Here is a 21,239-nt window from a genome sequence, read left to right on the forward strand (position 1 = left end):
TTTTCAATGGTGCTTTGCTTTGTTTTTGATAGGAGATATTATAACATGTTGGCAGGTTAATGTAAGCAGTGAAAAAATTATGGTGTGGTGAAAGGGGAAGTCAGGAGAGGCATCCTTGTGCAGGTAAGGACTGCTTGTCTCTACGTCCCAGATGCTGCGGGCCCGGGAGGGGGGTGACAGCAGCTACAGTGCATATATATTGGATGAGAGGGTGGACAAGAGGTGAAGCTTGTGAAAACCCCCTTCTTCTTCTTCTTTTTTTTTTTTTAAAACTTTTAAGTTCAGGGATACATGTGCAGGCTTGTTGTATAGGTGAACTCGTGTCATGGGGGTTTGCTGTGCAGATTATTTCATCCACACGTATTAAGCCCAGTACCCATTCGTTATTTTTCCTGATCCTCTCCCTCCTCCTACTCTCCACCTTCTCACAGGCCCCAGTGTGTATTGTTCCCCTCTGTGTCCATGTCTTCTCATCTTCTAGCTCCCACTTATGTGGAACATGTGGTGTTTGGGAAAACCCCCTCCGTAATGCTCCCTTTCATTCTGTGACAGAGGAAGCCAGATCATGAGCTGCAAGTTGACAAAGGAGAGGAGGAAGAAAGCTTAAGGAAAGGCAAGAAAGTATGGAACAAGCCCCATACTGGGCTGAGTAGAATCAGGCAGCTGAGTATGAATTTTGAGAGTGGACAGCAGGGAAGAATTTTTTCTAAGCTCCGATCAGCTTTGGAGGTGCAGGTGCAGGTGCAGGGTGGACTGAGTGAGACTTAGCTGGGGAAGGTTAAACAGCAATTGACAGCTGGGTCCTTCATTCTAGGCCCGGGGCTCTTTCCACTCGGCTGCCAAGTCCACAAGCCCCACTTGCTACCCCAGGCCCCTCCATTCATAGCAAGAATAGGAGGGTTGGGGAGTTCAGAGGCTTCACCTATGGCTTCACTCAGCTTTGTTTCTGTTTGGTTTCATGGGCCAAGAGGTGGACACAATTCCTTATGCTCTTACATGTAGCAAGGCAATAGCCTTGAAATCCGAGAGCAGCTAAGATGGGAACCCCAGGGTTGGGCTCTGACTTGACCAGAGGCTGCCGCCCAAGGCCTGGTGCTGCCTTGCAGCCTGAAGAGTCAGCTTACTCATTAAGTCTGTGAAACAACCATGACTAGGCACTGGCAGGAAACCCTGAAAAGGCATTATGGAGCTTCCTCCTAGTGGTGGATGCCTAGGAGCGGACTCCACCTGAGGACAGCTAAGGATTTAGCTGTCTCCAGTTTGCTATGCTCAGCAGATACACAGACTGTGTGGTGGACCCCAGCCTTCCCTGTACACACCTGTGGCTGTGCCAGAGCTCTCCTAGGCTGACAGATGTTCACCTGTCTCTCCACAGCTGATGCTGGGCAGGCAAGGTGGGTGCTGCCTGGGTCCTGTGTGCCTTATGTGGAGGCTTCAGGAATGCCTCTGGGTCTTTGATCAATCCTAATGGGTAGCAGGCACGGCTAGGGAATCTGTGTGGTCTAAATCAGGGGTCCCCAGCTCCTAGGCTGTAGACCAGTAGGGGTCCACGGCCTGTTAGGAACTGGACTGCACAGCAGGACGTGAGCTGTGTGTGGGGGAGCACTACTGCCTGAACCCCGCCTGCTGTCAGATCAGTAACAGCATTGGATTCTCCTAGGACCGAGAACCCTATTGTTAACTGCGCATGCCAGGGATCCAGACTGTGCACTGCTTATGAGAATCTAACTCATGCCTGATCCTCTGAGGTGGAACAGTTTCATCCAGAAACCACACTCACCCCACCCTGCACTGTCTGTGGAAAAATTGTCTTCCAAGAAACCAATCCCTGGTGCCGAAAAGGTTGAGGACTGCTCGTGTAAATGGTCTTTCTTTGGAGCTTGCAAGTTGACCCTGGTGATGATTATTTGAGTGTAAATAGCAGAAATCCTCATTTTAGCTCCAAGAGGATTTACTCGGAACACACAGAACCCAAGGCAAGGAGTGCGGCCAGACCTCACCAGGGACCAACGCCCTCCGAGGTTCTCCAGGCCCTCCATGGGCAGCCACAGGTTGCTTCCCTCTAGGGCTTCCTGGTCTTGCATCCCCACTTCTCTGAATCTGTTTCAAGCAGTGGAGGCTCCTTCCGCTTCTGTCTCCCGGCGGCCCACACTCCAGAGTGCCCAGTCCTCAGCTGCAGGCACAGAGAAAGGGAGCAAAGTCTGATGCTGTTGAATCACAGCCGTGTACTCCTGTGATAGAAAATCAGATTGGCTTGCAATATGCATCTGGTGTCCACTTCATGCAATCAGCCGTGCTGAGGGAACCCCATCACTGTGGGGGTCCAGCTTTCTCAGCTGTGTTTGTACCTCCCACAAGTGATGGGAATGAAGAGGCTGCAACCCAGTGCCCTGTGCCCCCCGTGCCAGACTCCCTGTGTGAGCTACACCTCCGGCTTCTAGAATAAGTCCTCTTTCCAATTCACAGGAGGATACCACCTGGGCTCTCCATGCCAGCCCTCATGGGCTCAGTAGACCACCCCTCCAAAGAATTCACTTTTCTCAGGTTTCACCTTCACAAGCACTTTTTAAGCGAATCCTCACTGATGCCTAAATTAGGGGTCTTTTCTGTTTTATGCTTCCCTGATGCCTGAATACACCACAATCTATGAAAATACCCACTTCTCACACGGCAGTCGTCAGACTGCAGGCTTCGTGGAATTAGAGCGAGTGTGTCTTGCTCCCCACACTCCTGCGGTGCAGGAGTGGCATTGCAGCTGTTGTTGGCCGAGTAAATGGGGGACAGTGCAAGCGTGCCAGGGCTCAGGCTTTCTTTCTGATGCCAGGTCATTTTGAAGGATTGCCCGTTGTTGATTCCCAGTGCTAGGATAGCTGTGTGGTGTGCTGGAGACACAGGGGATAAGACCCAGTGACTTCTCCTCATCCTTTATCTGAGGGGCAGGCTCAGCTTCCAGATCACTTCCTGCTCCCTTGGTCTCTGAGCTTTGTTAAGGGGCTCAGCAGAGGCAGATGTGGGTCTTATTCTAGCTCTGTGGACTCCAGGAAACAGGAGGTGAAGAGAGGGAACAAAATGGGGAACTTTTGGGGTGGAGGGGTGGGCTTTGTCCTGTCCCTCAAAAGCTAGCTGCTTCCACACACTCTCCCAGTCTAATCCTCCTGACCCTTGGCAATAATAAGCTTCGGTGTTGCAGCTGGGAGACTGGAACTCACAGAGATCAAGGGATGCATCTCAAATCACAGAGGGAGCAGAGAGTGAATGGGACGCAAGCCCCAGTCTACTGATCTTCCATGAAGCCTGCACAGGTCCCCTGACACCATGCTGCCCTTCCCGGCCTGCTCTAACCCTTCTCCCTTTCCCAGTCCATCTGCAACTTAGCGCCCACATGATGACCATCCCATTAAGTCACGGGAAGGTTTGGCACGGGATGATGTGATCACATCTGGACCAATGGGGAAGAGGGCTTGAGGACCGGATAATCTGACTCAGACATTCGGAACTTTTGTGCTGACCTCTCCTTTCCAGCAAGGTTGACTGTGGATGACAGCGAATGTGCTAGAGAGTGTTAAGGGCTGACCTCTGTGAGGACCAGAGTCTGTTTGCCGGGCTCATCTCCTATGCCCCATGTCCAGGACAGTGCTGGCTAGTCATTGCTAGATGACAGAATAGTGTCTGGATTCCAGCAGGGTCCCTGTGCAGAGCAGGAAACACACAGAGCATTGGTCCTCAGCAATTATCATCAGGGCCAGACCTCTGTTGCATTCTCCCAGGACTGAGAAGGGCAGTGTGGAAGTTTTCCTCCTCATAGCTGTCAGGAAATACCTGAGACCCTTGCACAAAACCATCCCTTGTGGAGTAGAGGAGATGCTGGCCTTTCAGAAGCAATTCTAGCAAAACCAAGGACACGCAGAGAAAAGGGAGCACCTTTCCCTGCTAAGGATCAGCTGTCCAGAAGAGGCAAGTATGCCTCCAGAGTTCTCAGCTGTGATTAGCATGATTACAATGCCCTGTTTTCCATGAACCACTGTAGCCAGGATTACACAACCCTCAGGTTTGGGTTTGAGGGGAAAAAACCATGTCCAGAAAATTCCAAGTAGTAACACTAATTTCAAACTGTTGGTGGCTACATTTGAGTACAGATCTTTATTAGGAAAATTATAAGTGCATATACATTTTTTCATTGGTATGACTTCAAAGTAGAAATTGTTGTTTCTCAAAGAGTTGTTTCTTATTGATTTATTTTTTAAAGCACACTGCATATAGGAATCGGCCTTCTCCTGGACCATTTTCACATTATCTGGGAGATGCAATTGAAACAATACAATATACAGTATTCATCACATTTAACACTGAATTCTTCACTGCTCAGAGACTGAGAGTTCAGCGAGGTTGCAAAATAACAAATTTTCTACATGGTTTTGTCAGTGGTCTGCTTAGGGGATTTGGAAGTTTCTAGGGAGTATTTCCCAGGAATGAGGCTCCTTCAGAATGGGTCAGGGAAGCTCTGTAGAGGGATCAGAGCACTCAAATTCTCATCCAGCTGGAAAAGGGTGTAGCACCTGGGAAAGGCGATCAACTCCCAGTCAGGGAGTCCACGGTGATAACACCAGTCAGAAGATCACACCATGGAAGGGTCCAATGAGATCCAATGGAAAGACTTAGAATGAACATCTAAGGTTGTGGGTCGTGGGGGAGTGGGGGGAACTTTCTGCTATTCAGCCCCTCTGCTCCAAGCTGAACCTTTTGTCTCAGGAAGTAATGTCTAATAACAAGCAGAGTGCCCTCTGGAGCCTCCTCGCTGGTGTCTCAGTGCCTGGACAGAGGGGGACACACAGTAGCACAAACACGTGGCACAGACTCAATCCCAACACACAGCCAGTCCATGAGCCTCTGGCCCCTTCCTCTGGGTCCTGATGCAGAGCTGGCAGTGAGGGCCTCCAAAGAGGTTACAATGAGCCCAAGGGAATGTCAGGTAGAGGCAGCACCAGGTCCCAGGACAAATGAGGGAGCCCTACTCAACAGCTCGCTGACACACTTGACTAGCAGTTTGAAAGCAAAAGGAGATTTGGATTACAAGAGACTTTTCCCTTGCAAAGGAAGACTGTATTTAAATGCATATTGCTTTAGCTGGGCAGTCTCCACCAAGGAGCTGATTGTTAGCAGAGGAATTGTTATGCAAATAATCTTCCCTGCAGTTTCTATTCTTATCTATTTTCTCCCATGAAGGAGAAATAGAAATGATTCCTCTCCTGACTGTAGTCAAGATTTAGGGTCATGTTTGTTTCCTCAACCAAGAATTCAATGGTCTAGGTTCATGGATTGGGGGCAGGTAAGGCCAAGTTCTACATGACAGATTTTAAAATATCTTGGATTACCTGGATAATGACTGCCCCACTGAAAACTCAATTATACTGCTATAGTGAGAAGTTAATTTCAAAAGGTTTTGAAAGAGTTCTGTATCTTTATAACTAATAAAGATCCCTCAGGCTCTAGTTTTTCAATGTAACATAGCTAGATTGAGGATTTTAATTTTTGTTTAAGGGACAATTTTGGTTGATGGATTTGCCTTCTGCCATGAAGATCTAATTTGAAATACTTATAAAAATACGTAACACATATTACTAATAACTCTACAGATTATTAAATTCAAAAACATTTACAATTCAAGATTACGCCACTATAATTTACTTCCTACTTCCTACATGTTACATACAGTTTCCTTGCTTTGACTTCCGTGTTTTCCACTTTCTTCATTAATTTTTTTTTAAACTGGGGTCTTTAATCAAAGGGGAAAAGTATTAGTAAGACTGAATGAAAAACAAAACAAAAACCCGCAAGTGCTTGCCTTTGTCAAAAGTGAACATTTTAAGTGGCTTAGTACAGCTCTACTGACTGTCCTCAGTGGAAGGGGAACACTCCAAATGTCAGGCAGGTTGACTTACTCTTTGCACAGCACATCGCTCTCTTAGAGAAATGTCCTGTGGGAAGGGCCCGAAGCACAGGTGACACGCAGAGCAGAGAGGGCCCGGGGAGGAAGGCAGGAGATGATGGCAATGCCAAATGGTGAAGAAGATGAGGTAAGATGTGAATTGGGAAGAAATCTTCATGTCCAGGATTGATTATTTTACGGGCTGGGTTTTAAAAACCAAAACCAAGTTGTGAATGCTTGTTTTCCGCAAGCACTGCTGGGCTTGGACCTACTTTGAAGGTACTGACAACTGAGGGAGAACTGATGGGGCAGCAAGCCTCTGGGGTCAACCCTGGTGCACACCAAATTCCCTTGGGCTCTGCCCATGGACCCAGCATGGTTTTGTGATCAGTGGGGGAACCAAGGTAGTTCACCCCAAAGGAACACGGCTCTGATCAGGACTGCACTCTAAGGGGAATCTCCTCGCTCAGAGGCTCCATAGGGGGAACAGTGCATGCATCAAGACACTGGTCACAGAGGAGGATGCTGGCTTTGAACAAAAACACAAGATTGGACAATGGACAATATTTCAAACAAGACACAGATGTGCACAGTTTTCAGGTAACACAAGACATTTTCATTTCCTGCTTGGTGCACAGTTTATATGAAAGCTTTGGTCCTGAGAGTCCTTTTGCGGGGCCATGGAGACAGTCGTGGACACACATGATGACGGATGAGACACAGAATGATGAGCAGAACGTGGAGGATGTGGAGGATGTGGAGGTGCTCGGGATGAGGGCTGGGTCTCACTCTGCCCTGACCTCACACTGCTGCCTCAGCTCAGGGTAGCCCTGCTGCCCTCCCAGAAGAGGCAGACTTGGCTCCCATGTGGATGGAGAAGTGGGTGAGCCTCCCGTGTGGCCCTCCACCATCCCATCCCAGAGAGAAGCCTTCACTAGGCTTTGCCCAGGTTGACTGGTCCTGGCACCCACAGGCATCCCTCCTGGTGGTTCTCCACCCTAGGGCTGACCACGGGGGCGAGGTTCCTTCAGCCCAGTCTCCCTAGCTGCACAGCTCAGAGAATACAAAACCCAGGAGCCCTGAGTCAGAGGAGCGGCTCCATGGAAAGACACTCTAATAAGGCAAGTACAATAATGGCCTTAGTCTAAGCTCCTATGTGTCACCAGTGACACTGAATAATCAAACTAAATGAAAAATAAATGTCATGTATTTTGCTACATAATCAAATGGTGAAAATATGGCAAAGTGTGCAAAACAAAGCCCTGGGACCCTGCCCTGGCAGGGGAGGCTGTGGCAGGCCCTTCCCTAACACTGGTTTCAGAGCTGGGCTCCTACTGTAAGGGTTCCTCAGGCGTCTGACCCTCTCACATCTTGAACCTCCTGTTGACAAGAACAGAGGGAAACACCATTAAGGCAGGTTCCCCCCACACCCAGCTGGCTCCTGCAGGGCGACTGCCTGCGCGGAGGCCCTGGGGCCACTCCCTACTTCCAAGTTGCCACCTTGGCCATGCATCTCCCTTCAGAGGCCCTGGGACAGCAGAGGGGAGGGGAGTGCGAGACGCAGCCAGGCTGAAGCGGAAGGACCCATGGACGGCAGAAAGCAGAGAACAGACACGTGGCAGACATATGAAGGCACAGAGAGGCCCATCAGAGTGGTCATACGACGGGGACAGGGCACACTGCTTACCCGGCACTGGCGTGGGACTGGGGCTCAGGATGCTGCTGCCTTGCATCCTGGCCTCGGCTCTCCCAAGAGACACTTTCATGGCTTCCAGTAACCCCTCGCCCTCGGAGCCTCTCAGCCAGGGGCCATGCCACTGCAGGTGGCCCCAGGTGGGGCTGCTGGAGGTGGCACAGGGCTGGGTGCACAGGCGGCCAGGACTTCCCAGGAGGAATGCATGCTGGACAGAGTAGTGACCATGGCGCACCCCTCATCTGGCTCCGACTGGTGTGAGCACTTCCTAGTTTCAACCCACCAGGAATCCCGGTCAGGCTCTTCGCTCTTCCATGGCGACCCTGTCTTCAGCAGCGGGTGTACCACCTGCTCCTAGGAGCTTCATAAGCCACTTGGAAGCCACAGTGAGCCCCCAGGGCATGTGCAGTCACATCAAGACATCAAGACAGGACAGACCTTGCGAGCGTTCTCAAGGTGGGACCCACTCTCAGTCCCTGCAGACCCTGCTCCCCAGGAGTGGGACGGGAGGGAGGCAGCATTGCTTGTCACTGCAGCAAGCAGTTTGTATCCTCAGGCAGCCTTAGCCGGGCCCTCTGTCCCTGGGGAGCCAACAGCTTTTCATGCTGACCTGGACAGACTGGCCACCCCTCCCCAGGCACAGAGCCCTGCTGCATGTGGAGTCCGAAGAACACAGCCAAGCAGGGGGGGCACAGGTTGGCCCTCTTGGGGCGCTTTTGTCAGAGTCCCATGGAGCACAACGGCTACTGGCTTCCACAGGAAAGATGGCAGCCCCAGGCAGCCCACCCAACAGCCCTGTGCCTTAAGACGTGGGGAGGGCAGAAGACTAGGGCACCCCTGTATCCAGGGCTCAGGCCTGTTACCCCCAGTGCTGGCAAGAGGAACGTAGGCCTGGAGAGTTGTCCAGATAAAAGGGATAGTGGCTGGAAACAAAGGCCTTTGGCTGAAGCATCCTAGGATGCCTCCACAAGGAGGAGAAGGCATGGCTCTGATCACAGGGAGCTCATTAAAGCTCAAGGGGACACGGCGCTCCGGGTCGGGGTGTGTCTGACATGCAGGGGTCTTGGTGGGTTTTCTCCTGAATTCCATGTGCTCCATCCTCCAACCACTTCCTCTTTTTGCATTTATTAAAATTATGACCCAGGTTCGGGGTGCAGGGTGGGCAGGTGTTTATGTGAGGTGGAGAAGGGCTGAGAAATTCAATGCATCCTTTTTCAGAGCACTACTGAAACGGGGGCCTTGCTCTTCCATCCTCCCAGTCCAGATTAGAGAAACTTGGCAAAAAAAATCTCACATATACATCTACATGGGCAGGGACGGAGGGTGCAGGAAAGTTCTAGAGCTTAAGTGGTATTTGCTTTAGGCAGATAAGGTATTTCCCATGAATGAGGACCGAGGCGGCTGCGCCGTGCAGCCCGAGCACACGCCATCACACAGGAGGCGGGAGGAGACAGGCTGGGATCCCCAGGGATTCAGGACCCTTGCAAAGTTCCATAGCACATCTGTCCTCCACGTGGAGGACCTGTTTAAAGCCTCTAAAGAGAATTGCCCAAAAAGGAGCTCCCTGAGAAGTGTTTCCACATCTGCTCTCTGAGAACGCAGCATTCCCTCCGGCTCACCCCACACAGTTTGCAGAAACCCACCCGGGCTTGGGGATCAAGCCACTCCCACAACCCAGGAAGGAGAGGCTGAAGAAGCCCCTTCCCAGGTGGCAGAGTGGTGGAGGGAAAGGCAATGGGTATTTGGAAAAAGCTAGGGCCCAGCCCTGAGGCTCAGTCAGTTTTCACCTTTCCTGAGGGCCACAGAGGGGTGGTACACCCCCTTCCTGGCAAGGCCACCTCTACTGGGCTAGCAGGTTGCCCTGCACACTGGCCAGGTGGTTACAGCCTGGTCTCCACAGGAATGCAGACTGTAAGTGTGTGGAGCTGGTGAGCTCCCCAGTGAGCATGGGCCTTCTAAGAGAGGAAGTGGAGGGTGGGCTGAGGGGCTCAGCAAACCTGGGCAATCCTGGAGCTCCCAGGCTATTCTGGACAGAGTCCTGAGCACACAGGCTCCACGTCACAGACCCCTGCCCCAGTCTCTGCACAACTACTTTCTTCATAACTTAGCAGACCAATAAGGGCCTTTAAAAGCACATAAATACAGAAGTTGGTGTGGCTGGCAGGGCAGCAAAGCACTGCTCCCCCACGGAAGTCTGAGACCCTGCCCGGTCTGCATGGGGGTCTGTCCTGGAGGAGGATCGAGCAAATTTACAAAGCGCCGAGAGCAAGTGCACTGTGGTCCATCTCGAGGTGGCAGATAACTAGTTTTTCCTTTTCTGGGCAGCCTTTCTCTTCTTCTGTCGCTTCTTTTTTCCTATCTTTTCTTTTTTCCCCACTTTTTCTTCTCTGCGCCCCCTTAGATAAAATTAGTAGAACCATTAATAATGTGGAAATAAACAAAACTTCGTCTCAGTCTGCATACGATTTAACACTGGCCCATGTACCAGTTAAACTGTGCTTTCAGTCTCAGACCTGGAGGCCCCTGGTCAAAGCACTGTTTATCAGTGATTTACTAAGATAAATTGGACATTTCCTTCCATTCAAACAAATGTTCTATGGGCTCCTAGAACACCTTTGTGAATGGGTTACGGTGACTGCCAATCTGCCAACCTGAATCTGGTTCCCACTGGGGACAAGGAATCCACATCTCAGGGTACACCCAGGGCCAGGCTGGCCATCGTGGTCCTTGTCACCTTGCCCTGCCCTGCTCTCATGGGACTTTTTCTCCTCAACGCAGGGCTGAACTCTTAGCTTTCTCTAAGAAATGCCTGCATTTGGACATTTGGAGGCTGCGGGCCCCAGGTTCAGACTGCCATTTGGAAGAGGAGAAAAAAGGCAGTGGTCCCACCTTCCCCTTTCTAGACGCCTGTGAACCCTCCTGGGAATGAATGCAATTGTTCTGGAGAGCAAGGGAGAGAGCTGGTTAGCAGATTTTTATTAGAGCAACTGGCTCGTGACTGTCACATTAAAATGATTCAAGCTGAATGGTATTTAATGATTTATGGGGTGAGGCCACCTGTCCCTGTGAAAGCTTGATATTAACCACGGCCTGGAGTCATGGGATTTTTACATGGGAAAATGTGAAAGGTTGATATTACTAGGGTTGAGTCTCTGGGGATTACATGGGGATGTTAGGAGAACCGAGGAGGAGGAGGGAGGGAAGAGGAATTAGTGAGTCAAATATTATTCTTCAGAAAACCAGCACTACTATTTCAATTGGGTTTAAAAAAAAAAAAAAGATCCAAAAACTTGAGCTGCAGATCTAATCTGCTCGTGAGAAAAAGCCCATACACTGTCACACATGGGCTGTGAGAAGGGGTCTCAGGCACCTGACCACAGGCAGGCTTAACTGTATAAACCAGAAACGTCTATGAGCTCCATCACTAACAACTAATGAATTTTATTTCAGGTAAATAAATTCCCACATACAGTAGGAGGTTTATACCATGAAACAATTAGCATTTTATTGCTAGTGCATATAAAGTCACATTTGATACAATTTTAGTACAAGTGAAAAAATACACTGTGGCTAACATTGAAAAGCTGCAATCACATTTATATATCATATATATTTCTTTACAAATTGCCAGTAGTTTGAGATAATAGAGAAGTATAAACTACTGACATTCATATGGCTCCACTTCAAATATATGAATTGTTCGACTATAAATATATTCTGAAATACATTTGTTTTCTAAAGAAACGTAAAAAAAAATGTGCACAAAAATATATATAAAAATGCCTTGCAAAAAGTTACAAATAACACCAGGACCATCTGTGGATCACATTTATGCATGGAAATGTCATCTTGCCAACAGTTCTGATTGGAACCTGAAACCCTGCTGTGGCTTCAGGGGCGGGCAGTGGCAAGATGCTGGTTTATTCATTGATTTTTTCACTTCTGATTTCAGAAACCTCAGAGTTTGTAGTGCCTCCATGGCATACATAGGCTTCAGAGGCAATCACAAAACCAAATCGCTCAAAGCGAGCTCTCAGATTTAAAATTGCGTTTGATTCTGTAAAGACTTGTCTTTTGTGGGTAAGCAGGGGGACCATCACACATCCCCAGGACAGGGCCAGCTCCATTTGGGAGGAGGCCAAAGATAGATCTCACAGAGGGCCCGAGCTAGGGGGCAGGCCCTGGGAGGAGAGGGATGCAGGGCACAAACCCCAGCGATCACCCTCTTCCCGGCTGGTGCGGCGCTGATCAGGCTACAGAAATGAGAAGCAGAAGCAGGATTAAGCATGCTCTCGGAGTCGGAGAGAGGGTGGGAATAGCTGGGAGAGGGGTCTCTGAGCACAGTCCCAGTGACAGTGGCTTCTACATGGAGCCTACAGAGCCAATCACTGAGGTTGAAAGAGGAGGTGAAGGCGGTGGCAGTACCCAGCCCCAGTTGGTATCTGAGCGCCACAGAGGCCTTCCTCCTGGGAGGGTCACTGCTGCAGGAGCCTCAGCGTCTGGAGGAAGGATACTTTTTGTAACTCCCTGTTGAGCCACCACCTGACTGTGCCCAGACTCCCCAGGGGAGCAGAGGAGATGCTCCAAACAAGCCAAATTCAGATCTTAAAGTAATCGTTGGTTTAAAAAATGAGAATGAGAATGATGATGATTGTGATGATCATGAAGGAACTAACTGCTTGGAAATGCTGTTGATAATACAATTTCTTTCTTAGAAAAACCCCAGTAATAAAAGCTCCAACGTGCACGGGTACAGGGCATGGATGAATACAAGCTGCAATATCATACCGTACGCTATAAATGCGGTGTCTAAATGCTGGCAAACCTCAGGCCCGATCCCAGATCAATGTGCCCACCCCACACACACACCCGGTCCTCATGATTAAGGCCCCCTCCCCCACATCTTTGCCCTTTCATCTCTCACAAAGTTTTAGTTTTCCTCAAGTGGGTCTAGCAGAAAGTCCTTTATGGCTGTTGTGCTTACTTGTTTAAAGCTTTCTCCAGGTACTCCTGAATCCACTTTAGCTTCGGGTCAATGCACACTTGTCTGTTGTTGTTCTTCAGCCGAGCTCTGTGAAAACAGAATGGCAACAGTGTGCGGCTGCACAGGAGGAAGGCACTGCTGCCACGTGTGCATCCGCTCCCCCAACACCCATCTAGGGCCCTTGCTGGCACCCCGTGCTCCACTTGGCATGCTCAGGCTCCAGAGGTGCTCGCGATGTGCTGGGGAAAGCTCAGCGCTGGCAGTGCAGGAAGTTCCATTACAGAGACATGGAAATGTGAACAGAAGTCTTTCCATGGCAGTGCAAGGGGAATTCATGTAAGGGAGCATTTGAGCTGTCTTTGAAGGGTAAGTAGGAGCTTGGAGAGTAAATAAAGAGGAAGGGAAAATCAGAAGCAAATACGCCAGGGGGGTTATCAAAGCACGCAGAGGACACTGAGGAAGGGGAGGACAGGATGCTCTAGGCGCCTGTGGAGGGGAGAATGGAGAGCAACAGATGAGAGGTTTATTTGGATGGGTCATCTTGATAGACATAGGGCCGACTTCAGGATGGGCGTGAGGAAGCCTGGAGGCAGGAGGCCTCCAGAAGTCACCGCAGTCTGACCAGGAGGGTGACCAGCCAGGGAGGGGAGGGGCAGTGCAGGTGGCTTACCAGAAAATAGTTTCTAGAAAGATTTTACAAGTTCACTGAATGTTTCTTGGTCTCATTTGTTTTTAAGTTCACACTCTCAAGAGCTTCCCTACAGGCAAACTCCTGGGGAAGGCCTGATTCATCTCTCTGGATCTCTTGCCAGAAAGCCCTAGGTGCCAGGGAATGTCACACAGCCCAAGTACTTAAGGGTCTTGAGGACAGCTAAGCCCCAGCACAGTGGCTCAGGGGCACCCAGGGAGTCTTCAAGTCCATTAGGTGAAGAGGGTTGCAGAGGTGGGTGTGGCTCGGAGCAACCCACAATGGGGTTCAAATCTAGGCCCTGCCATTTGTTAATTTAGTGTCTGTTTAGACCTGAGAATTGTATTTGGCATCTTCAACTTCAAGCAGGTCCATGCTAGCTAAATTCAGTATCTTTAAAATACTCTTCACAAGAGATAAAGTATCATGTTGTAGACAAAGTACTGAAAATATATTCATCTTCTAGGGCCCTAAAATATACTGTAAATAACAAACACATTCAAGGCAGTAAAGGGTGAACTCAAAACTAAAAACAGTTTTCTAAAATCAAAACTGAAAACTGTTGGTGTCGGGTGGAAAAGTCTTTGGGAATTTGTAACTTTGATTCCAACTGCTGTCCCCACTCCATTTTTTGCACTGGGACTTCTGAGCAATCAAATCCTCTCCAAGAGACTCCCCGAGCCCTTGCTTCCCCGTGTTCAGACACAGGACCTCGTGAGCATGAGAGGGCCAAGCTATAGGCTTTCAAGCACATGGCTTTCTTCCTGCACTTCTTGCGGTTTTCTGCACCCAGCTGAGATTCTCCTGTCTTGTGGATGTGTGAGATTTTGGCCTTTGTTTCCCAAATGAATAAAATCAAATGTTAGCGGCTGCCATCCACACCAAATAACACCAAAACCTCATATGCTGTACTTGAGAAAATACAGGTAAGTGAGCTGAAAATGTTGAAGTTTCACCCAATGGTTAAAGAGGACTTAAACTGAATTTAGGTCTTGTAAGTTAATGGAGGGCATCGGATCCCTGAAACTGGCAGGCCATTTATCACTGTTATTAGCTAAGGGCTGGCTAATTTAGTAGGCTTCAGTCAAAACCTTGGCAAAGCCCATAGTTTCTCCAACATCTAGCTGTGCTGTGCTGAAGAAAGGAGGTTTGGAAAGAAGAGAGAACTACTACAAGCACAGCAGGGTGTGCAGGCCAAGAACTGCTTTTAAAATTCATGGCTGGTGGCACACTAAAGGTCCTCATGGTAAAAATAGCTGCCACTAATTATGCCAAGTTCAAGGTTGGACACTTGGCTTATGTTACTTCTACACCTTTAACAAGACTTGGGTTAGATGTTACTATGTTCGTTAGATGCAACTTTGTTCGTTAGATGATGTTCAAGACTTACACAATCTGAAGGGCACAGTTCGGAGTGTTGAGAATTTTGAGATGCTTGACGTTGGCTCTGGCAACATGGCTTTCGAAGAATCGGCATGGGCATCTGTAGCTCAGGCTGACGGGCTTCCCTAGAAGAGGTAAGGAGAACAAGGCACTTGAGTACCCTGCCAGATTTTGGTAATGTGTGCCTGGGTCTGCAGCAGTTGCTGCAGCCGTTAAGGATCAAGAGATGGCATCACCGGGGTGAGTTCCAGGTTACTGGTGCATTTTGGGAAAGGCCATCTCCTCAGGCAGCACAGTGAGTTCTGGCTAAGCTCAGACTCAGCTTCTACAGGGCAAGGAGACCAACAGGGCTGAGGAGAGCTGGACCCTAGATGAGGGGGGAGATTAAATTAGAAGCCACCTGCTCAGTGTCTTAAGGTAAAGGTAGTAATTATAGGAGATAACGGTTTCAGTCCAAGGTACTGAGATTCCCAGTTACTCTTTGTAAAATAAATTCCTCAAGGGACAGCTGAGAAAGATCTCTTTTCTCAGGGAAAAGGAAGGGGGACAAGAGGCTCCAGGCTCTCTGGCCTCTCTCCTCTGGCCCAGGCCTCTAGCCAGGAAGCACAGTAGCGCTCAGGAATGCTGCCCTCCCCAACCCACAGCCCCCTCCTCACATTCACCTAAAGCTCTGGAAGGCACAAAAGAATCCTGGCTGGCTTCCTACCTGTGAGTCCCCTGAGAGCAGGCCAAGGGCCCACCTTCTGCCCAGCACTTCCCCCAAGGCTTGGAGATTAGTGGAGCTGGAGTCAAATGTGGTTTTCATTGCCTAGGCAGGGATTCTGTAGCCTCAGGAATTGTATTAAGATCTTTACAAAATCACCAATTTACAAAATGCCATAATTGACACTCATTAGTGTAAATTAGCAAGGGGCTCCTGCAGAACCCACTGCTCAACCTTTAAATATAGAATTGCAAGCCCTGGAGGGCTGGGATTTGTGTGTGCTTTTTGTTTTTTTGTTTTTTTCCTTGCAGATTGTATCCAAGCCCCACTTAATACCCCAAATTATTTGAACTTGTGGATCCTTTCATCAGAGATTAAATGTATGTCCAAGAATATTTAGTCCAGAGTTTTTTTTTCTTTTTTCTTTTTTTTTTTTTAAGCTTGCCTGTTTACAAAGTTCTGAGAGGCCTCTGTCTGAAGTTCTGCACCTTTGGGAAAGAATGCTGGGGAAGCAGGAAGAAATCTTGAGTAAGGGGCTCATTTTATTTTATTTTTTTCTACAGGCTGCAATCAATTGAGGGATGATGTGGACTAAGAACAGCAGTGTGTATTTAGCCACCAAGTTGCAGGAAAAGGGGACCACTTGTCTCCCCACTTCCTTGTCCCCGGGACCAAATGCAACTCCCTGAAACCCAGGAGAAAGCCGAACATCAGGTTGCTGGTGACTCATGGCACTGGAGAGACCCAAAGCAGCCTTCACTTTTGTACCTGATCTAACTCCAGAAAGGCACCTCTGGGGCTCGCTTCCAGCAGCTGCACTGGGACCCTGCAGGTGAGGTCAGCACTGCACTGTAACCAGATCACCTGGGAAAGCCACCACCAGGGCCGCGGCCTGCAGCCTGGGTAACTGAGGAGCTAAACGCTCCTCTCTGAGTGTTGTGCCTACAGGTTTCCCTGGATTTCTTTTGGGCCCTTCCAAGCTGAGGCAGGGGGTGGGTTGGGGGTGGACAGGAGAATAGGAGCCCAGTAGTGAGGCACAAGCCCCCCTCCACCCCGCCCCCAAGCAACAGTGAGCTTGAAGGTATGCATCCAAGGGCAAATGCCGCAGCCGCCCCCGCTGGGGTGGGTGGGGCTGTGACTCTCCAGCGCCCAGAGAAGAGAAGCTCCTCTGGCTCCCCTAATCAAGCAGCGGTGATCAGGCCAGAAATCAGAACCTATTCAGAGCTCAACACACAGGCGCTCTCTCCTCTCCCCCTACACCCCTGGGATTATCCGTTTCCTTCAAAAGCAATTCTTGTTTCTACTTTCAGGACCTAAGGCCCGCCTGTCAAGCAGCGAATTTCAACAGGTCTTTTTAAAGTGACAGAGCCCCCAGGTGTGCTTACCAAAAGAACAGGGTTTCGTGTGCACCTCATGTGCTCTTTCCTCCAGCTTTTTGTCAGTAAGACTAACTTTCCCAACCGTTCTGGATGTAAATCCGTGTACTGGCAAGAATCCTGACTGGCTCTGATGGTACCCCGGATTTGGGACCCAGTGAGCTTGGCTCCAGGAGTTTTCAGAAAGCCTTCCAGTCTAATGCAGAGACAGGAGCCCAGCTGGCCCCTCCAAGCAGGCTTAGGAAGGGGGCCCACCCTGAGTTTAACCCCGGGAAGCCCAGGAGCCCAGCTGCCTGACGGAAGTCAGCCAGTGGGGGAGGGGCAGGACCCCTGGCCGAGCTCTCTCCGTAGTTCAGCTTTAGGACTAAGTGTGGGGCCAGAGGGAACATAGGCACAGCGAGGTGGGTGGGGGGGGGGGGGGAGGAACAAGCATTCTGGCGATGTGTACAAGGAGAAGCAGACCTGCCTGGAGCCTGGCCCCTGCCCTGGTTACTTGGCTGCCAGTGGGGCAACTCTGAGGGCCATGTCACCCTTCCCAGGCCAAGAGGAGACTGGGACGGACCCCACGTCTCTGTGCTTCCCCCAGGTCAGCTGCACCCATAACTCAAGGACTGGGGTGCCTCATTCCAATCCTCTCTCTAGCCCTCTAGGGGAGGGGGCAGCACCGTTTCCCAGAGCGGTGCACTGTGACACCTCCAACCTCATCCCACCTCTCAGTCAATAACCGCCCAAACCAGAGCCCTTATAGGAACAGAAGAATATCCAGCAATAAAATCTAGAAACATGCCCCATGACTTGGGGGGTCAGTGTGGAGACACTGCCTCAGGGACTTTTCAACAACGACAAACATTCCCAATTGCCCTCAGTCTGTGTCCTGAACACTTCTCAGGCAGTCCGCCACGACCCCGGGCGGCCCAACCTCTCCTGCGCGGCTCAGCTGCGCTGGCCCTGCTCACATCAGCGCGCAGTCCACGGCCAGCGAGGACGCCGGGGCCGCGTCTGCACGAACCCAGTCGAGGGCCTGAGGCGCGCTGGGCCCGCACAGCCCGCGGCTGCAAGAGCACTCGGGGTGTCCTTCAACTCTTTGCAGGAAACTTCGCAGCCAAGGAAGCGCAGCGGCCTGAGCCACAGGGTTTCGTCTCGTGTGTTCAGAGGCAATAGTTTATTTTGGTTTGCAGCGGTGTCCTATGACAGGGCAGCGAGTTTCTCTTCAGCGAAAGAAAAGAAAAGAGCCCTCTCCCAGTGAAACGGGACACTAAGGTTCCCAGTGGCTTAGGGCCTTGGAGATTGAACTTTGCTGCAGCTCTCATTCCGGGGCAAAGCGCTTGGCCGGCTGGTGACAAAAGCGCCTGTCTGCAGGTGTGTTTGGGGATCTGGGGAGGGGGCGTGGGAGGCCCGGAGGGTCCCTAGGCTTCTCTCGGGTGAACCCGAGAAGAGGCAGGGAGGTAGAGGCTGGACGCGCGCCCAGATCCGCGTCGCTGCGGACCGCGGAGCTGTGCAGAAGCGCAGCCTGGCGGGTGGCACAAGCCCGACAGCTGCGCCGCGCAGCCCGCCCGCGCCTGGCCCAGAGCCCCGCGAGGGTGTGGGGAGAGGATAGGCTTCGCAGGGAGCCGAGGCTGCGCGGCTGCATCGGACCTCACAGCCTCGAGTCGCGGCATGAGGCGAACTTTGCAAAGCGCGCTCTCACCATGCACCCTCCGACCTCCAGTACTGTGCTCAGCGGGACCTCGGAGCCCATTCGCCGCTGGAAACCGAGCCCCGCGCGGGAATGCAATGGCCGCGGGTGTGGGTGGGCAGGGGTCTGGGATCCGCGATTCCCCACCTCCGCGCCTTCCCGCGCCAGCCCCGAACGCTCCCTCGGGGCATTCCTGCCCAGTTGTCCCGCCTGACCTCGCTCTGCAGCCAGCCTGAGGTCGGGCGGTCGCTCTCTGCAGGTCACAAAGCCTCGGCGCAAAAGTAGCTTTGGACTCGACACCGCCGGAGCTCCCAGCGAAGCGAGCTGCCTCCACCCCCACTGTGCCGGGCGGCTCAAACTGCAGGCGCAAGCAGAGGAGTTGCGGCTCTGCGCTGGGCCTCCCCGCCGAGGGCACTCACCGTCGCTGAGGCAGAGCGTGGTCAGCACGAGGGCCAGCACGACCACGACCTTGGCGTTCATGGCGCTGGCTGGCGGGCTGACTAGCGCGGGTCGCGGGCCGGACGCAGAGCGGGCACTTCGGCTAACAGAGAGTGAAAGTGCGGCGGTGGGAGGCGCGCGCCGGGCGCTTTACATGCGAGAGCCAGGCGGGGCGGGGCCGGGCGCACGGCGAGGGGCGGGCCCGGAGCCGAGTGCTGGCCGTGGCCGGGGTCTCTGACGCTCTACTCCCTGGGCGGCGTCCCCCACCCCTCCCCCTCGCCCCTCCCCCTCGCCCGCTGTGCTCCGGGGCCGCAGTGCGCTTCGGCCTTTGACCTCAGGCTCCGCTGGGCCACGCACCGCAGGCCCGGTCTGCAGTGAGGTCCGCAGCCTGGGTGACGCCGGCTGGAGGGCCGCTTGTTGTCCCTGTGACAGGGCCCCGCTGGAGAGACTGAGGACCTTAGGAGGAAAGTGGGGCGCGCGTGGAAAGCTGCAGGATGGGGCCGTTCCATGGCAGGAACTGAATGAGAACCAATGAAAAGCAAACGAATTGTTCCCGGGGCTGAGGGACTGCTGGTGGCGGCGGTCCAAGGCAGCCGAGGGGGTCCAGCTTTCTGTGCGTGGGGGCTCAAGCTTGCAACCTGCCCGGCTAGCGGTGCTTGGTCCGCGGGAATGAGACCGGTCTTGTCTTTGCAGTCAGCGTGGCTCGGACTCCAAGCCCATGGCGCCACCAGCCGAGCCTCAGTTTCCTCACTTGTACAAAGCAGAAGGCGCCGGCGGCCGTCAGTAAAGGGAATATAGCTTTTGTAGCTCCGACCTCTCAACTGTGAAATGAGCTAATCACAGGCCCACCCTGCGTTGTGGGACTGGGGAGATTCAATGAGACCCGCCCCACGCCGCGAAGTCCTCTGCATCGTTTCTGACAGGCAGACGGTACTCAATAAATGGAAGCTGTAAGTCCTTTAAACCTAAGTATTTCCTGCCTTACCCAAGAAAAGCTCCACGCGACCCAAATTGCTGAGACAAGAACTCCTCCACCCGGACCTCCACCTCCTAGGACAATACTACTGGCGTCTGCCATTTGGGTCCAGAAAACTCTTCCCATGGAGCCGGCCCTCGGCGTTGCTTAGCTCTCCGGATACCACCGGGACACCTCAGATGGCCCCAGCCCGGCGGCGAAGGGAGGGTGCGGGCCGGCACCCAGGAGGCGCGGGGGTGAGGAGAGCGCCCCTTTGGGCCTCTCTTTGTGACCGCGGGCTGCCCCGGCCACCTCTCGGTGTCCTTCCCCGCACAGCGTCCAGCGGAGTGGGGTCAGTCGCCGCGTGCATCCAGGGGCCTGCCCTGGGGACACGTCCCTGGTCCTGGGGAGTCCTGGCCATCGGGGAGTGGGCTGGCCCGCCAGGCCTGCGGTCAGAGGCTCCATTAGGCGGGGGCGGTCAAACAGGAGGCCGCGAGGGCTCCGGAACTCCGCTGGTAGGAATGGGTGTTTTCTGCGTGTTTTTTTTTCCAAAACCACTTTTGTCGTTAGATGGCTGTGTGCCGGCACTCCATCCATCCATCCATCCGTCCATCCATGCACCCACCCACCCACCCACCCACTCTGGGCACTGGGCTTGGAGCTGGGAACCCCACTGACTTGGCCCTTGCCCTTAAAGAACTGAAGGCAGTGAGGTCCAGTGAAGAAGGCAACTGTCGGGCGTCCGCAGGTCTTTTCTGGGCTGGACGGGTGATCCTGGCCGCGTACTAGCAGCAGCGCTGGGGCTCTGGCGCCCCCTGGTGGCAGCGCCTCCCTCCCGGCTCCCAGAGCTCTGGCGCGCTCCGTTCCTGCGCAGCTGGTGAAACCCGGGAGGGCGAAGGGGTCCACGGGAAATCTACACCCCGGCGGAGGGCCGCCCTGGAGTTCGGAGACCGACCCCGCGGGAGCCGGGCGGCTTCGCTTGCCCTTAAATCTAGCCAAAGCAAAAGCCACCGCCTCTCGCTGCGTCGTCTTCTTTTTTTTTTATTTGCCACAAAATCAGGTGGGCAGCTGGACCTAGGATCTGTTCCAGAAGCCTGAAAGGCCCGCGTGGGCTGAGTCGAGAGCGTACTTCAGGCCTGGCCGCCGCCCCTCCTGCAGGCGCCCTGCGGCCCCAGAGCGGAAGCTAGTGTGGCACCCATCGGGGCCATCCCTTCCGCTAGTCGTTCGTTGAATACTTACTGAGCGGCACCCATCGAGGCCATCCTTTCCCCTAGTCGTTCGTTAAATACTTACTGAGCACCCACTATGTGCTAGACCTGGGCTACATGTTTGAAGTACTTTAAAAAAGGCACTAAACGTTTAGAAGCACATGGCACTAAGCCTAAGTACGCACAAAATACTTAGAAGGTCATTAAATG

General features: G+C 52.3%; 1 protein-coding gene, 1 long non-coding RNA gene and 1 pseudogene across 7 annotated transcripts; all 3 read right to left on the minus strand.

Annotated features, from left to right (window-relative positions):
* Positions 1-1,933: 1,933 nt before the first annotated feature.
* Positions 1,934-18,992, minus strand: CXCL12 (C-X-C motif chemokine ligand 12). Of its 5 annotated transcripts, none has more exons than XM_028853226.2 (4): positions 18,848-18,992; positions 14,682-14,799; positions 12,604-12,690; positions 1,934-2,173 (listed from the first exon to the last, which is right to left on the minus strand). In XM_028853226.2, the coding sequence occupies exons 1-4, from the start codon at positions 18,906-18,908 to the stop codon at positions 2,170-2,172; spliced, it is 270 nt and encodes an 89-aa protein (XP_028709059.1). In that variant the 5' UTR covers positions 18,909-18,992; the 3' UTR covers positions 1,934-2,169. The 5 variants fall into 5 exon arrangements, with proteins under 5 accessions (XP_028709059.1, XP_015002379.1, XP_015002378.1 ...); XM_015146893.3 differs by lacking the exon at positions 1,934-2,173 and adding an exon at positions 4,122-7,306; XM_015146892.3 differs by lacking the exon at positions 1,934-2,173 and adding an exon at positions 4,122-10,015.
* Positions 6,861-7,062, minus strand: LOC144331039 (uncharacterized; the record flags this gene model as incomplete). The annotated part of the gene is made up of 1 exon (XR_013397873.1): positions 6,861-7,062. It is a non-coding gene; the product is annotated as an uncharacterized LOC144331039 (long non-coding RNA).
* LOC144331040 (uncharacterized) lies at positions 15,918-18,688 on the minus strand (annotated as a pseudogene). Its single transcript, XR_013397874.1, has one exon. The product of XR_013397874.1 is annotated as an uncharacterized LOC144331040 (transcript).
* Positions 18,993-21,239: the final 2,247 nt, after the last annotated feature.

The sequence above is a fragment of the Macaca mulatta genome, chromosome 9 (genome assembly GCF_049350105.2).
Source record: "Macaca mulatta isolate MMU2019108-1 chromosome 9, T2T-MMU8v2.0, whole genome shotgun sequence".
NCBI classification, from domain to species: Eukaryota; Metazoa; Chordata; class Mammalia; order Primates; family Cercopithecidae; genus Macaca; species Macaca mulatta.

Coding starts and splice junctions, on each gene's coding strand:
- CXCL12 (XM_015146894.3), bottom strand. CDS start 18,908: ATGAACGCCAAGGTCGTGGTCGTGCTGGCCCTCGTGCTGACCACGCTC. Junction 14,800..18,847: donor CACGCTCTGCCTCAGCGACG/GTGAGTGCCCTC, acceptor TACCTCTTCTAG/GGAAGCCCGTCAGCCTGAGC. Junction 11,873..12,603: donor CTGGAGAAAGCTTTAAACAA/GTAAGCACAACA, acceptor TCATTTCTGTAG/CCTGATCAGCGCCGCACCAG.